Source organism: Lissotriton helveticus, chromosome 11 (assembly GCF_964261635.1).
Source record: "Lissotriton helveticus chromosome 11, aLisHel1.1, whole genome shotgun sequence".
In the NCBI taxonomy this organism is placed as follows: Eukaryota; Metazoa; Chordata; class Amphibia; order Caudata; family Salamandridae; genus Lissotriton; species Lissotriton helveticus.
In genome coordinates this window covers 1,062,758,064-1,062,775,048 of record NC_136072.1, presented here as the reverse complement: position 1 = coordinate 1,062,775,048, position 16,985 = coordinate 1,062,758,064, and the positions used below count along the sequence as shown (strand labels likewise).

At 46.4% G+C, this 16,985-nt stretch overlaps 1 protein-coding gene across 2 annotated transcripts in view; it reads left to right on the top strand.

The window, feature by feature from the left end:
* Window positions 1-16,985, top strand: part of MPHOSPH9 (M-phase phosphoprotein 9) — a 584,582-nt gene that overhangs the window by 232,066 nt on the left and 335,531 nt on the right. For both annotated transcript variants that reach the window (XM_078667592.1, XM_078667591.1), the window contains exon 9: window positions 16,349-16,474. In XM_078667592.1, coding sequence (XP_078523718.1) covers window positions 16,349-16,474 — 126 coding nt within the window. The remainder of the gene's footprint in view (window positions 1-16,348; window positions 16,475-16,985) is intronic.

Genomic DNA, 16,985 nt, shown 5'->3' with positions numbered 1-16,985 from the left:
TTTTGCCGCATGGACATTTTATGACATATACTACATTTTTTGTGTCACAAGTACTGTTTATAAATGAAAGGTGATTTAGCGGTAAAAGGCAATGCCGGTTGTGGTAAAAAATGATCACCTTATCAGTCTTTAAATTTAAAACTCTGGGAAATTAAATGAACTTAGCAGCTAAATGCAGGTTATATTAATCACCGAGAGAGATTCGTCTCGAATATCTGATTAACACGCACATATCGAGTGGAGTTTATCTTCAACAGCACGTAATATTGCACTCTAGCACTTTTTTTAAATACACACGCCACAACACACCGTTATAATAATCGTTAAACTATGTACAGATATTAAGATCAACATTGGTGTTTAGAGTATAAGCATTTTTCAGTGTATATTTGAAATGTTTTATAAACAATCTCTTTTTTTGTATTAACTTTATTGACACAGAAATGCATGCAAAAATCATATAGAATACGTTTGAATTGAACCATGTAAATTTATAGGACTGAATGTTTTTCAATTCGCTTTATTTTCTAGACCCCTGAAGAAGGGTCCATCATTGTGACCCGAAATGCATTGGGTTTCGTAAAGATAAAAATGAGATGAAAACAATGTTATTACAACATTGAAATAAGGAAGATATATTAAAGTGATTCAATGAACAAGAATCTTCTGATTTATGTCGCCTCATTGAAATATTTGAAGTCATATAATTGAAAGATGTAAAGAACCACAGGTTCCAAAGAAAAGTGCGCTTATCCACACGGAATAGGGAATTCCTAAACCGACCATTAACGTTTTAGTAATACTCACGCTACTGCGCACCCACTGGGCCCTAGACTCCACCGCGAAGCTTCTCCACTAGCAGTACTATTGCTTCCAGTTTACCTCTGTGTCAAGCAGATGACCTTGTCCTGTTTAACAAAGAGGCAGTAGAAGGGTTAAGTCTTGAAGGAGAGGGACCCTAGATTCTACTTCATTCTACTCTCTTCTTGGTCCCCAAAAGGCCTCAGTCATGACCTATACCTGTAGATCCAGTTCATTTTCCAGGAAGTTCAAAATGGTGTCCTTGAGTCTGGTCCTGCTGGATCTTCAGGCAGGGGACTGAGATTGGTTGATGTCCCTGGATCTTTCTTGCTCTCAGGAGCTACCTGTGATTTATCTTGGGGGGCCAAACAATTTTAGTTCTGAGTTCTTACATTTTGTCTGACAACCACTCTGCAAATGTTCACCAAACTGTTGGTTCTTGTTGCTGCTTTACTTTGAAGATAAGGATTCTAGGTATATCATTACTTGACTTCTTGCTGGTGATAGAGGAGACTCTACGCTAGTCACGAAGCATCTTTAGTGCGCCATGACACTCAACACCCAGAAGTCTCACCTTGCCCAGAAGCAGATGTTAGCCTTCATAGGTGCAGTGGCGAGACCCATATGAATACTTCTCCTGCTCCTCAGTAGATTGCAGATATTCAGCATATGATTCTGTTGTTTCTGATTCCTAGCCTACATCTGCAAGTCTTGTGTCTGCTCTGCATGATGGCAGAATATATTCTGTTGATACAGGGTCCTCCAGTGGTCCCTAAAGCGGTAACTGTTCAAGGATTAGAGGAGATTTTTGTCTTGTACGCAGATATTTCACTCTGTCCTCCCAGATGGATCTCAAATCTCATGGAAATTTGCCCATTTATCCCTCCACAGTTGTTGTTAGACTCCTTCTCATTTGCTGGGTTACTCATCTGGACAACATGACGGGTGCAATGCCTTTGGTCTGGATTGGAGCAGCTTCTACAAATTAGTATGTTGATGTTATGGGCAGTCGGCCTGTCTCTCCCCTGAAGGCCTGTTAAAAGTTAGGCTGAAAACCGTCAACATTATCGGCGCCCTCTTGCTCTCCTTAAACCTTTTGTGCGCGTAAAACAGCCGCCATTTTGGACACCATGGCTTCCCTGCTCTCGCCGAGAGCCAGCGCGTCTCTCTCTCTCTCTCTCCTAACTTCGCTGGCAACCCCCCCCCTGCTTGCACCTGCCTTGAGTCATAAACCCCTCTTCGGCGCTGCTCTGCCCCAGGCCCTCATCCTGTTCCCAGCGCGACACCTCCCTGCTTCCCCGTCATGACCTCCGGCCCTTTTGATGCAAACCCCTTTTCCCCGTGTGCCCGTTTGTCTTCCCCGTTCCCAGACCGACACCTAGCTCTGCCGATACCAATCTCTTGCCCCTCCCCATACAATAGGAAGCTTCCCTCCTCAAAGGACCCCCGAGATGATCAAAGCCCCCCCCCATCCCACGAGATCCGATCGAAACCCGCACACTCCGTCAATCGGCGGAATACCCAGCTGCGCAATGATCATCGCCTGTTGTGAACGGGGCGGGGACTTCCACTGTAGCCTTGCATGGGAACGGGCTGGGAAGGGGGGGATTCTGAGGATGTCTTTCCGTACATCAAAGTATCAACGAGAATGTGTTACATGTAATAAAGAGATAAACTTGTGTATAAGAGGCCAGGCCTCCGGGATGCAGTTAGAGCACCTCAGAACGATACCTTCTGTCCGTTTTCGTTGTGTTCTCCTCCGGAGCGAATAAAAACCTTGTTTCCTGCCTTCCAGTCTCCAGCGCCTGCCTCTTCAATAGTTTAACTTCTTTGTGGGTTCAAGAGGCGACATCGCCGGGCAATAATTAAGGATCTTATATTCTGGTTGGTAGTGCCCCCCCAGTTTGTATTTTTCCACAATTGGCGCCCAACGTGGGGCCCATCAGCGACCCATGGATCCAGTGGGAGAGGTCCTGACGACAAAGTGAACGACTGCAACGATCGGGAACGCGTCTGTCCGATAGACCCTCGTCTGACAGCCGATCATCCGAACTTCACTGGTTCCGAACAGACCTCTCTCGAGTGATCTACGGTCCTGACTGGGAACCATCAGGAGTGCCGCGAGGATAACGAAGAAGAGAGGACGATCGGGCGCTGGATTCGGAAGTCAGGAAACTGTCCATGCGGTCCGGGTAAGGTCGTGTTACCACGACAAATTGCGAAAAAAAATTGCTTGATTGCTTGTTTGTTAAATACTAGTATTGCTCTTTTTGTTTATTTGGAGATTCACTGTCTGCAAACGGAGAAACAACAGGCTCTCTCTTTGCAAGCAGTGGAGGATAGGTAGGGCAGACAACCGTGCCTATTTTTCTCCCCCACTCAATAATCACCTGAAACTGAGCTGTTGTTCACAAACTATTGTTTCCTGGAGATTCCCTGTCTGCAAACAGGGAAGAGACCACCCTTTTTGCAGATAGTGAAAAGGGTAGGTAACGCAGATCTTTGCGGACCTACTCATTCTCCCCATTGTTATTTATCGGTCTTTTGTTATCTTGATCTATGAGGGATTCACTGTCTGCAAACGGAGAAACAAAGGTCTCTCTCTTTGCAAGCAGTGGAGGATAGGTAGGGTAGCAGCCGTGCTTATTTTTTCTCCCCCACCCTATAATTGCTTGAAACTGAACTGTTGTTCGCAAAATTATTGTTTCCTGGAGATTCCCTGTCTGCAAACAGGGAAGAGACCACCCTTTTTGCAGATAGTGAAAAAGGTAGGTAACGCAGATCCTTGCGGACCTACTCATTCTCCCCATTGTTATTTATTGGTCTTTGGTTATTGTGATCCATGAGGTATTCACTGCCTGCAAACAACGTAGAATAGAAATATTCTGTCTAGTCTTTGCACCTAGTGATAAGATAGGCAGTGCTGACTTTTTAGTCCCTCGTTACGAGCCGTCATGTCTGTCTTCTCCCCACTGATTAGTAGCCTGTTTAGCCCGGACCGCTTATTAGAGATGGACCATCCAGCCCCACTGGAAGGCACCCCTAATAAGGACATGTTCATGAAGCATGGATTGACCGCTATTGCCTATAGTAAACTATGGCATAAATATACAAAACAGGGTCAAGAAAGTCAATGGCCCCTGACAGGATCCTTCGATGATGATAAAATAAAAATGCTAGAAACTGCCCTAGGTAAAAACAAGACAACACCTACTATGCTTGATAGCTTCGGCATGTGGCGAAAAGAAACTGAACAGCGTAAAAAGAAAACTGAGAGTAGGTTGGAAAAAGAGCTGCAAAAAGCAGCCCACCTAGCTGCTCAGAAACTAAAAAAGGAGATAGAGGAAAGAGAGAAAGCTAAACAGAAACTAGAAAGGGAAACGCCAAGCCAGTGTCCGGTTAGAACCCCCTCCATGCTCTACCCTGATTTACCCTCGAAACGACAAGCCAATGAGGACCTGCTGTTAGGTCCTCCTATCATCTACATGCCCCCTCCATACGCCCCTTCTCGACCCTTGGTGCAGCACGCGCCACCCCCAGGTACAAACGAAGGTACCGCCGCAGCGTCGGCCCCAATGGCCTCTGTGCCAGCCGAACCCCTTGTATTAAAACCCGCATCAACGACAACGTTAGACGAGCATGAGACTCGAGGGGCTGGCCTTGCAAGAACAAACAGGCTAGACAAAGATGAGCGAGCGGGGATCGACAAAATAGCAAGGACACTGGTAGAAAGGAAGGATGATGAAGAGTACATCGCAGATATGTTCAGCTCGTATACAGGGAGTCACAGACGACATTTTACCGTACGACTGTGTTATCATGTCTTGAATACATACGAGGACCGATATCGAGACAAAGGTCCCGAGAGCCTAAGGACTCTGTACCGGAAGGTCGATATCGGGGATGAGGGCGAGTGTGATGTGTCGGACCTCCTTACGCGTACGCTTGAGGTTTTCCGCCACCTCACTGAACGAAGGCCGGGAGCTAAATCCGCGGCCCCCGTAGTGACCGAACCACCAACCGAGCAATCTAACACCATGATGCCGATACGTGAGGCTGCCCCTTACTGGGTTCCTCCTCGGGGTACAGGGACTCACGATGATGCAAACAACCAAGATGCGAAGGGAAGGGTAGTATACAACTGGGTCTACCAGCCATGGGACCGGCAAGAGATACTGACATTCCGGAAATCTCTACCCGACCTACGTAAAAACCCCACTGCCTTCTATACTGAATTGGGTACAGCCCTGGGTTCAACTATCATGACCCTGGCTGACATCGACTTGTTCTTCGGGTTATGTCTACCAGCTGATGTGTGGAAGCAAATCCGGAAAGTCGACCACCTTGAGCTGTTCGGACATACCTGGTCACAACTCGATGACTTGGACAAACAACGGGGACCAGGACAAAAGCCGTTGAAATCCATTCTAGACCTCCCAGATAAAATTGTAGAGAAATTAAAAACCCTAATCCCAGAAAAGAAAGTGGACTGGTCGATAGTAACAGCCTGTCGCCAAAAACCCCAGGAGGATGTATCGGAATACTTCTCCCGGTTTGAAACGGTGTTCTCCGATTACAGCGGCCAGGACATGACCACTGCAACCGGACACCATCTGTTTGTCCAGAATTATGTTAAGGGCCTATCATTGGACATCTCCCAGAAACTACAGGCCAGCGAGAGTAGTTGGGCAGCCTCCAAACCTACAGCGATTCTCCAAATGGCCCAATATTATGAGCATCAGAAAAATGAAAACGATAGGGCGACAGAGAAAAAGAAGAAAGACTTAAAAGAGAGGGTGATGATTGCCAAACTGCAAGGGGTGACTATAGGACGAGACCAATACCGGGGAAACTACCAGACAAACGTCCCTAAGACTGCATTTCCCCAGGACCGCACTCTGACTCCCTACAGTGGACGCACAGACCTTAGAGATGACCAGTGCGCTTTCTGCAAAGGGACTGGCCATTGGAAATCCCAGTGCCCAGTTCTCCTGGAAATGATCAGGAACAGAGACCCCAGGGATGTAGCAAACGGACCGAGACCTAAGGGACCACAACGAGGGCCCCCAAATGACGCGACTAATGACAGATCAAGCAGACCGAATACGTTCGATCGACCCAGACAGAACCAATATCAACAATCTGACTATGACGACACTCACACCTTCGCATAGGACAGCCAAGGGCGAGGGAGGGATCCAGTCGAGCTCTATGTTGACCAGCAGGGCCCTTATGTCACTGCTAAGGTCCTGGGTACCAAGTCTCCATTTCTGGTAGACACTGGCGCAACACGTAGTGCGTTATCTAAACGACTGATTCCAAGGGCACCCTTGTCTGGCTCACTCATAACATCGACAGGTTTCGATGGAGCGCCCTCCACCAACCCTTTGTCTGCCCCGATTCTCTTTGACGTAGAAAACAACACCACCGACACCACGTTCTTGCTTTCCTCCAATAGCCCTGACGCCATTATGGGACTTGACTTACTGAAACACTTCCGAGCGACGATTAGGTGTTCTCAAGATGGAGTTCGAGTGTTTCTTTACGACAACCCCGTTCTGCTTAAACATTGTTCCCCCCGACACATGTTTTCCATCACCGACGTCAACGCGTCCCTGCTTGACACCCTACCTCCGTATCTGTGGGCCAAAGCGGATTCGGACGTAGGGCGTATGTTAATTGACCCAGTGCACATTACTGTCCGACCAGACGCAACACTCCCAAAACTCCCACAATATCGGATATCGCCAGAGGGCGAGAAGGCATTGGTAATGATTATCCAGTCACTGATAGACGCAGGAGTGGTAGAGGAAGTGGTTAGCAACGTTTGCAACAGCCCTATCTTGCCCATTATCAAGAAGCAGGGAGAGGGAGATGAGAAAGCATACCGTTTCATCATCGACCTCCGAGAGATCAACAAAGTGGTGGTACCCCAGTACCCTGTGGTCTCAGACATCACCACCATCCTGACCTTGATTCCATCCACTGCCACCACCTTTTCCGTCATCGACCTCAAGAACGCATTCTTCTCCATCCCCATCCACCCAGACAGCCGATATCTCTTCGGCTTTACCCTAAAATCCCGCTCATATAGGTTTTGCCGAGCCCCTCAAGGCTACACGGAGAGCCCTAGCATCTACAGCCAGGCCCTCAAAAGGCAACTAGACCAAGTCCGGTTACCCGACGGGGTGGTGTTGGTACAATATGTCAATGACATCCTTTTGGCAGCCGACACCACCCCTCTAGCGGTTACCGCCACCATTCAACTCTTGCACTTCCTTGCGGAAAATGGCCACAAGGTCTCCAAGAAGAAGTTGCAATTCTGCCTACCCCAGGTCACTTACCTAGGCCACCTTCTGTCCAAAGATGGAAGGAAACTCACCCCTGATCGAATCCAGACCATTCTAGACACCCCTGTCCCTAAAACCCAGAAGCAGGTTCGCTCCCTATTAGGCCTCACCTCCTTCTGCCGACAATGGTTGCCAAACTTCAGCCTCGTTGTAAAACCACTGCTCTCTCTCTCAAACAAAGACGTCCCTTTCCCACTCCCTTGGACTCCTGAGTGTCAAACCTCCTTCACAGAACTACGAGATGCCCTTTGCTCAGCCCCTGTCCTGGGTACCCCTGATTACAGAAAGCCCTTCTCCCTTTACACTCACGAAAGGGAGGGGTGCGCTTTATCTGTCCTGACCCAGGCCATCGGTCCTAAGCAACGACCGTGCGCTTACTTCTCTGCCACTCTTGACCCTGTCGCCAGAGCCTTGCCTGCCTGCCTTCGAGCTGTAGCTGCTGCTGCAGTCTCTATCCGACAGAGTGAGGGGATTGTACTCTCGAATTCCCTCACGGTGCTGGTACCCCATGCAGTCGACACCCTCCTGAACCAAACCAAGACGCAACATCTGACGAGTGCACGACTGACTGGATACGAACTAACCTTGCTTGCCCCCCATATCACCCTGAAAAGATGCACCACCCTGAACCCAGCAACTCTGTTACCCTTGCCAGAGAACGACCCCAATGTGCACCCCGTACATGACTGCGTGACTCTTACGGACGAACAGACCAGGAGTAGGGTCGATCTCAGAGACACAGCTTTCCCTGACCCCGACGGGGAGTTGTGGGTGGACGGTTCTTGCATCAAACTCTCCGATGGTACCACTTCCGCTGCCTATGCAGTCACCACGGCTCGAACTGTAGTAGAAACAGCCCGCATCACCCAGCGATCTGCCCAGGCAGCGGAACTGATTGCTTTGACGAGAGCCTGCATCCTGGCAACAGGAACCACGGCGAACATTTACACCGACAGCCAGTATGCCTTCGGGGTGGTTCACCATTTTGGGCTCCTCTGGAGGGAGAGAGGATACTTGACCTCACACGGCACACCCATTCTGCACGGGGATTTAGTCTCCGCCTTAATCGAAGCTGTCCTCCTCCCCAACAAACTTGCCGTTATCAAATGCCAGGCACACAAGAAGGTGACAGACATTATTGGACAGGGAAATGCACTAGCCGACATCACCGCCCGAACGACAGCTGAAAATAGAACGACAACACGTATGTACGTGACCAGGTCACAAGCAGAAAACTGGACTGACGCCAAGGACACAATTAGAGACATACAAACGGCTAGCACACAACACGAATTGACTGAATGGGCACGGGTGGGATTGAAAGACGATGAAGGCTGCTGGCGGACAAAAGACACGAACAGATGGTTGCTACCTGATTCATACTTGATTCCCATATTAACCATGGCACACTCCCCAGCCCACATAGGATCAGCCCCCATGATCGAACTTGTCTCCAGGGTTTGGCACAATGACAAGATCCCAGATTCCGCCAAACGCCTGGTCCAACAATGCTTAATATGCCTGCAACACAACCCCGGGAAGGGAACTGTAGTACCCCGGGGGGGATTTGGGGTCCCAAACCACCCATTTGAAGTCCTGCAGATGGACTACATCCAGCTAGACAGATGCCAAGGCCTGAAATATGTACTTGTCGTGGTGTGCGCATTTAGCAAATGGGTGGAAGCATATCCAACCCGTGACAACACCGCTATGGCCACTGCAAAGGTCCTGTTAAAGGAGTTTTTCCCCCGTTATGGCCTCTGTCGTGTTTTATGGAGTGATAATGGCCCCCACTTCGTAGCCAACGTTATCCAGCTCATCCTAAATGGGCTGGGTATCAAACAGAAATTCCACGCAGTCTTCCACCCTCAATCTGCTGGGCTTGTCGAACGACACAACGCCACACTAAAGCTTAAACTGGCCAAAATAGTGGCTACGACGGGCCTGAAATGGCCAGACGCCCTCCCATTGGCATTGCTATCGATGCGCTCTACCCCCACCCGACATCACTTAACCCCTTATGAAGTTGTCTTCGGTCGACCCATGAGCGTCTGGTCTGCCCCGAAACCAACGTCCATTCATGACGTTCCGGATGTCCTAATGTCTGATTATCTGTACAAATTGACTGAAACTTTGTCTGTCCTTCATCAGCAGGTGCGGCAGGCCATCCCCGATGCTTCCAGGGGTCCGGGTCACGCCATCCAGCCGGGGGACTTCGTGCTGATCCGAAACTTTCAGCGATCAAAGAGTTTGGAACCCCGGTGGACGGGCCCCTGGCAAGTGCTGATCACCACTCGGACCGCACTTCGAGTGGAGGGGAAGAAACACTGGCTGCACGCTCATCACTGCAAAAAGGTCTCTCCAGCCCTGGCCACGACAGACACCGTCAACACCCAAGAAGAGCTCCTGAACCGGGACCGACCATCGTTGAACTGCTACCCTGATACAGAGACACTTGAACTTTCAAAACATCCTGACCCCACTGTGCCATCTCGAGAAGGGTATTTCCTGCGTCGAAAGGAGGGAGCTTCGGCTAAGTAGGCCACGGACTAGGTTAAAGAATCTCAGAACGGTGACCCAAACTACCAAGGGTTACCTGGAGAGAAGCTAAAACTGAGTTTGTGGTCCTGCCCACTACCGAGCACCTTGAAGACGAAGATGATGGAAGCGCCAGATAAGAAGATGATGGAAGCGCCAAACAAGAAGCCGACTGAGACAACAGGAAATACCCACTACAGAAATCCGAGAACAGACAGACTCCATAGCTCAAAGACAATTGCACTCTTCATCGTAATCCTCCTCTGTTTTCTCCTCATGACTACGCTCTGGATTATGGAAGAACACGCACCTGCTCACGAAACATTCCTAACCACTGCTCAGCCTACCACCATGAAGGAACATTATCTAATTTCGCTCTCTCCTCAACTAAGAGAGAGGCGAAAGGAGTTTTGGAACAACTCTTTCGTGCAGCTACTTCACCAGCACAATCTTGCCACCAACGCCACCAACTGCTGGATCTGTGGGTTGCTACCCCATGCCACTGGACATTCAATACCATTCATCCCTTCACCCTTCTCCGTCCACGGCTCCTGCCTTGCCTGGCTGATCCTCCTGCAAGAGAGCTATACGGGAAATGCCACCTCCAGCAGAGCTGCAGCACATTCTTCTCATGGGGCCGGGCGAAACAAGACAAAGACACACTTCTGCCCGCTGACCCCCAGCGACTCAATCCAAATGGACATTCCGGCCAAAGAACGAATCGAAATGCAGGTGTTCAACAATCCAACCAGACCCACCTTCTCCTATCTGCGGAAACGAACGGCTGCCACTCTGACTGTGGCCCTGACGGTCATCAACGTCACAGGCCACATGTGTGTAGAAGGACTTGGGACACAGCTGGTGGGTCACAGCGCTTGCCGCTTTACCAGAACTTTGGACTCCACGGATCCACCTTCCTTTGTGTCATCCCCAAACATGTATTTCATCTGTGGCACGAAGGCCTACACCTGGCTCCCCAAAGGCTGGGGGGGCACTTGCTACATCTCCTTCGTCCTTCCTCCAACTTATGTGGCCCCAGCGAATCACCACAGACAAAAACGAGCCAAAGACGTTGAGCAAGCCGACTCAACAGGGGCACAGTTCCTCGATGCTATGAAAGGACTCGTCCCCCTCTGGGGCCCGATGGCAAACAGCCGTGCCATCCGACATCTGACTCAGGCAGTCGAGACAACCATGAACATCACAGCGGGCATCTTTGCCAACAACACTGCCGAGCTCCAAGCGGTCCGTTTGGTGGCTCTTCAGAACCGCCTCGTTCTAGATGTGGTTCTGGCGGACCGTGGAGGAGCATGCCGCATTATTGGGGCCAGCTGTTGTACATACATACCGGACAACTCACCCTCAGTGTACAAAGCCATCGAACATCTTCACAGACTCTCTTCGGAAGTTCACCAAGAGCAAGAAGAATGGTCGCTTGGTGGTTGGTTCTGGGACACCGTCAAAAGCTGGGGCTGGAGACTGCTCACCATTATCCTGATTCCCGTAGTTGTAATATGTGGCCTATGCTTAGGAATTCAATGTTTGCCACCTATGTGTTCTTTATGTGCGAGTTGTATTTTTCCCAAAACTGTGGACATTGGAAGCGAACATATGAGGGCATTATATGATACCGAAGTTAGGAATTTGATGAAAATTGACATTGAGTAAGCAAGTTGGCTAGATATGTTGAAAAGGGAGGACTGTTAAAAGTTAGGCTGAAAACCGTCAACATTATCGGCGCCCTCTTGCTCTCCTTAAACCTTTTGTGCGCGTAAAACAGCCGCCATTTTGGACACCATGGCTTCCCTGCTCTCGCCGAGAGCCAGCGCGTCTCTCTCTCTCTCTCTCCTAACTTCGCTGGCAACCCCCCCCCTGCTTGCACCTGCCTTGAGTCATAAACCCCTCTTCGGCGCTGCTCTGCCCCAGGCCCTCATCCTGTTCCCAGCGCGACACCTCCCTGCTTCCCCGTCATGACCTCCGGCCCTTTTGATGCAAACCCCTTTTCCCCGTGTGCCCGTTTGTCTTCCCCGTTCCCAGACCGACACCTAGCTCTGCCGATACCAATCTCTTGCCCCTCCCCATACAATAGGAAGCTTCCCTCCTCAAAGGACCCCCGAGATGATCAAAGCCCCCCCCCATCCCACGAGATCCGATCGAAACCCGCACACTCCGTGAATCGGCGGAATACCCAGCTGCGCAATGATCATCGCCTGTTGTGAACGGGGCGGGGACTTCCACTGTAGCCTTGCATGGGAACGGGCTGGGAAGGGGGGGATTCTGAGGATGTCTTTCCGTACATCAAAGTATCAACGAGAATGTGTTACATGTAATAAAGAGATAAACTTGTGTATAAGAGGCCAGGCCTCCGGGATGCAGTTAGAGCACCTCAGAACGATACCTTCTGTCCGTTTTCGTTGTGTTCTCCTCCGGAGCGAATAAAAACCTTGTTTCCTGCCTTCCAGTCTCCAGCGCCTGCCTCTTCAATAGTTTAACTTCTTTGTGGGTTCAAGAGGCGACATCGCCGGGCAATAATTAAGGATCTTATATTCTGGTTGGTAGTGCCCCCCCAGTTTGTATTTTTCCACAGGCCCTGAAGACTTTTCTCCTTTCCATCTCGGAGTACCATCCAGATACTATACAACAAAACAAGCACTGTCCACTAGATTAACAGGCAGGTCAGTGTGAGTTGCTGGACCATGTGTGTGGACATTTACGTCTGTGGCGGGAAGTCCTATAGCACGGCATCTTCCCATTGGCAGCCCACCTTGCAGGCATGGAATAGCCATGAGTGGATCTCTTCTCCACGGTCCAAAGCAGGAAACCTTTCAGTTTGGTGCTATCCAAATCCTTCCTACTGGTTCCCTGTGGGCTGCCTTTTAGACTGAACTATTCACTAGGGGCCAGATGTAGGACCATTCCATTTTGCGAGTCGCAAATTGCGACGTTTTGCGACTCGCAAAATGGAATGTACAACAGTGTCTCAGACACTGTTTGCGATTCCTAATGGGGTTGCTAAATACCTACCTCATTAATATTAATGGAGTACGTCGTAATTTGCAACCCCTTAGGAATCTCACATATCACAGGGATGGTGGTCTGCTGGGGACAGCAGATCACCATGTCTGTGTTTGTTTTTTAAATAATGCAAAAATAAATTCAAATGCAGCCAGTTTCCCTTAAAAGAAAATGGAATCTGTTTAAAAGAAAAAAATGAAAAGTTTTCCTTTCATTTTTTAAGGGCAGGCAGTGGTCTGTGGGACCACTACCTGCTAGTAAAAAATATTTTTGCATCCATTCACAAAGGGGAAAGGGGTCCCTTTTGCACTCATCGCACTTCTGACAAAAGTCCTGCAGGAGCGCTGATCTGAACTGACCCTGATCACCCCATATTCAAGATGAGGATTTATAACACCAATCTAGTCGATCTAAACATTCGGCCTCCTCTTCCTCTTACGCAGATTGAACTTGCTCTCACTTCTGGGTGGTCAGATCTTCCACCCCAGACATTTCACGCTAAAGATCTCCTGTTTGCCAAAAGAAGTGGCAGTCGTCATCTTGACTGCAAGAAACCTACCAAATCTGTTTCTGAAACCTGCTCGACAAAGTAGGTTCTTCGGTGCAAGTCAGAAGACGTGAATCCTTTCCAGCCTCCCTTTTCCGATGGTCTGCATTTTGCACATTCCCTGGCCAAGCAGGATTTGGCAATTACCACAGTGTAGGGATATTTTATTGCCTTGTCTGCTTTCAAATGTCTGCCTGAACAACCCTCTGTTTTCAAGCCTTATTTAGTGGTGCTGAAAGGTTTTATAGTATGTTTCCTACCATTTTTATTGTTTTACACACTGGTTAGAATCTGGTGTTAACCTTCCTTATGGCTTCTCTATTCGAACCAGTGCACAGTTGCCCAATCAGTTTACTTGCGTTAAAGACTGTATTACTGATGTCAATAACTTCATCCCGTAGGGCGGATACATTTCAGACCCTTTCAGTATGGCTACCTTTTTAGTGTCCTACCCATATAAACTGGCACTTGACAACTTCACTTCCATCTCGCTGAAAGCTATATTTGCCTTTCAGATAAACTAGTCTGTCACTTTTCCTTGATTCTTTCTTCCTCACCCCACCAAGGAAAATGTGCGACTGTATAGACTGGTCCCTAGGCGTCCAGTATCTTACTACATGGACTACACAAGACAAGAAGGAGTTCCTGATCAACTGTTTGTAACTTTTGCCAGAGCCAAGAAAGAAAAAGCAATAATAAAGCACACAATTACATGTAGGTTTACTCTTTCGGAGAAGATCTTTTAAGCTGTGAACTAAAAAAAACCTCCAGCACATTGGTGCCCAATCTGCAAGGGCCATGGGTTTTACTGTTCTTAACAGAGGTGTTCCAGTATCTTATATTTGTCAGGCAGCCATCTGCTTCTCCTTGCATACTTTTGGAAAATAATATTATTCGCTCTCACCCCCGTTGGGGTATTACTTTGGATTAATTCATAAGGTGAGGAATCTGTAGAAAGAAGCATTCATCAGATGAAGCTTACTTTTCGTAGGTAATGCTGTTACTGGTGGATACTATATTGATTAGTAGGGCTATTGTATTAAGATCCCAAGGTATACAAATGACTCATCTGCTATGATTGTTGCCATCATTAATGCTTTGATGGGACATCAAAATGATTCTAGGACCTGACATCATCATCCCTCATTGCCATGTATACAATAATCATTAACAACAACAGAGGCTGTCCAATAACCCTGAACCAGGGACAATTGATAGTAACACCTAACAAAAGGTTCAGGTACAAAGATTAAATAACAAATACAGATTCACACGATAGGGGATTCATAAAGAAAAAGAAAGAAAGAAGCCTATATTCCCAAACTAGTTAAAAAAAATACTCTTAATTTATTAGACATGCAAATTCAGATAAAACAAACTTCAGATAAAACAAACGCTCAAAGAAAAGTGTTGGCAAAACAAAAACAACCAACTCATATTACCAAACACGTGGCTAACATACAGACATTACATGTACAAAAGGAACAACAAAAACAAATATAATGTGTCCTTCACAAATTATGGCCACAGAATGCGTCGCCGGCGTTTCAACCTAATATTAGGAAAATCCATAGACTCACAGAGCCCAAATAATTATAGAACATATCTGTGCATTAACAGCAACAAAAGAAGGAAGATGTCTGTGGGTTCTGTTGCTTTATACTTGTTCTAGAATGTTAAAGTGTTTGACATACTTGACTTATGTCGTTGTTGCTGCTCTCTATTAGGGCAAGAAAGCAGGTCTGTGAAATATTGGCCTCCATGCCCTGCCATACAACCATGTGTGTTTATGTGCCAATACACCTAGGTTAACTCTACACTTTTTTGCTGGTCCCCATTTCAGAGTGTAGGTTTATACCTAGGTGTAGGCTTGCATGTCTCCACCGCTTCAAATCAGAGGATGGAGCCTTTTAAGACAGGATTTACAAAAGTAGATTTACTGCTAGTAACTTTGGACAGTTAAGTGGGGGTCTTTGCCACCATGGCAGAGATCTCCCTATGTGAACGATTTGGGACAATTATTCATGTTTTTATTATTCTTTATAAAATATTTTAATTTGAAAATAAATAAAAGACACCATATTTTTTGTAAAATAAAGACACCATATTTTAATATAACACAAATGTACATTTAATATTTTTTTCCGTAGAACTAATAACATATTACAGTACAATAATTCATCAAATGTAAATTTAAAATATTTATTTTGAATGTCTAATTTCATTTTTTAATTAACTTTTAAAATGGTTTAAAAAATGTGTGTATATATGTGTGTGTGTGTGTGTGTGTATGTATATATATATATATATATATATATATATATATATATATATATACATATGTATGTGTATGTATATGTGTGTGTGTATATATATATATATATATAATATATATATAGTAACATTAAAATAAACGTATATTTTAATTGTCAATTATTTTAACATTAGTTTCTATGGCATGTCATTTTATTTCTCTGCATCTGGCATTTCTAACTGGAGTGTGTTGCAGAACCTGTGAGTGGCCATCTATTGTGTTTGATTTACTTCAAGGCTATACTCGCAATAGTACGACTGTAGTAACTTTCGATGTGTAGATTGTGTAAAGCTATGGTCTTGCTGTTTTGTGGGTATGTTTGCTACAGCATGTCCCGTACTACACCACTCCTTAATTCTCAAAACTCTTTTAATTTAGGAGTATTTCCCTTTTTCCATCTACTCTTCCTCATCACTCCCATATTTAGCACTGAAACATATATCCATGCTTGCAGAAATCAGCACCGTCTCTTATCGTAGGGTTGTTAATTGCATTTTGTGGTACCGAAGTAGTACTACTTTATGTACTACAAAATGCAATTAGTGAATAGACCTCAATATGTTTCACAACCATGGAGTTTTCTTTTATATTTTGATTACAGTGAAATGTCCATTCCACTCTGCAAATATAATTTAATGACATTTTGAGGTAATAAAAGAAATTGAGTGACTACGTCAGTAGCATTCGGGCACTTGTTATGTTCCTCTGTAGAATTGAGGCTAGGTTGATGTCATCAAAGACTTTCAAAGTAATAAAGTGTAACTATGTGCTTTTATTTTCAAGTCTATTTCTGCCAGTGAGAGTAAGCTTCAGTCTTTAAAGCTTATTTATCAAAACAAACTGAAAGAGAAGGACGAACGGCCTGCATGGAGTCCACCTGACCAAGCCCATCAGAGTCACCCACCAGAGGTAATATTAATCAATTTAAACTGAGATGAGTTCTCCTGTGAAATGCAATCAAGGTAAGTCATTGATGCATATCAGTTGTGCAGCTTGATGAAAGAGCTGATTTGCAAAATACAATATGGTCTTGAGTAGCCTGGCATGGAGATTTTCCAGAGATCGTGAGATTGATCCTTGCATGAACCAGATAACTGTAGGTGGCAATCCATGCGTCTGGTTGGGTACTGAGCAAAAGCATGAGCCCAGCTGTCAAAATAAATGTCATGTGAATTATGCAGCCACATATTTTGTAAATCATGAAAAATAAATGTAATGAGAAAAATATATCAAACTACTTCAATAATTTGTGTAGTTTTTGTCCAATGAAAAAAATGTTTTTTATATAGTATTGTGTATGCTAGCTAGTCTATCCTGTATTTACAATGCTAAAATCAAAATTAAGTCCTAGAGGCCTGTTAATTGAAGGTGTCACATTAAACATGATTCCAATGGTAGCTATAGTTACGACTGGCATTTA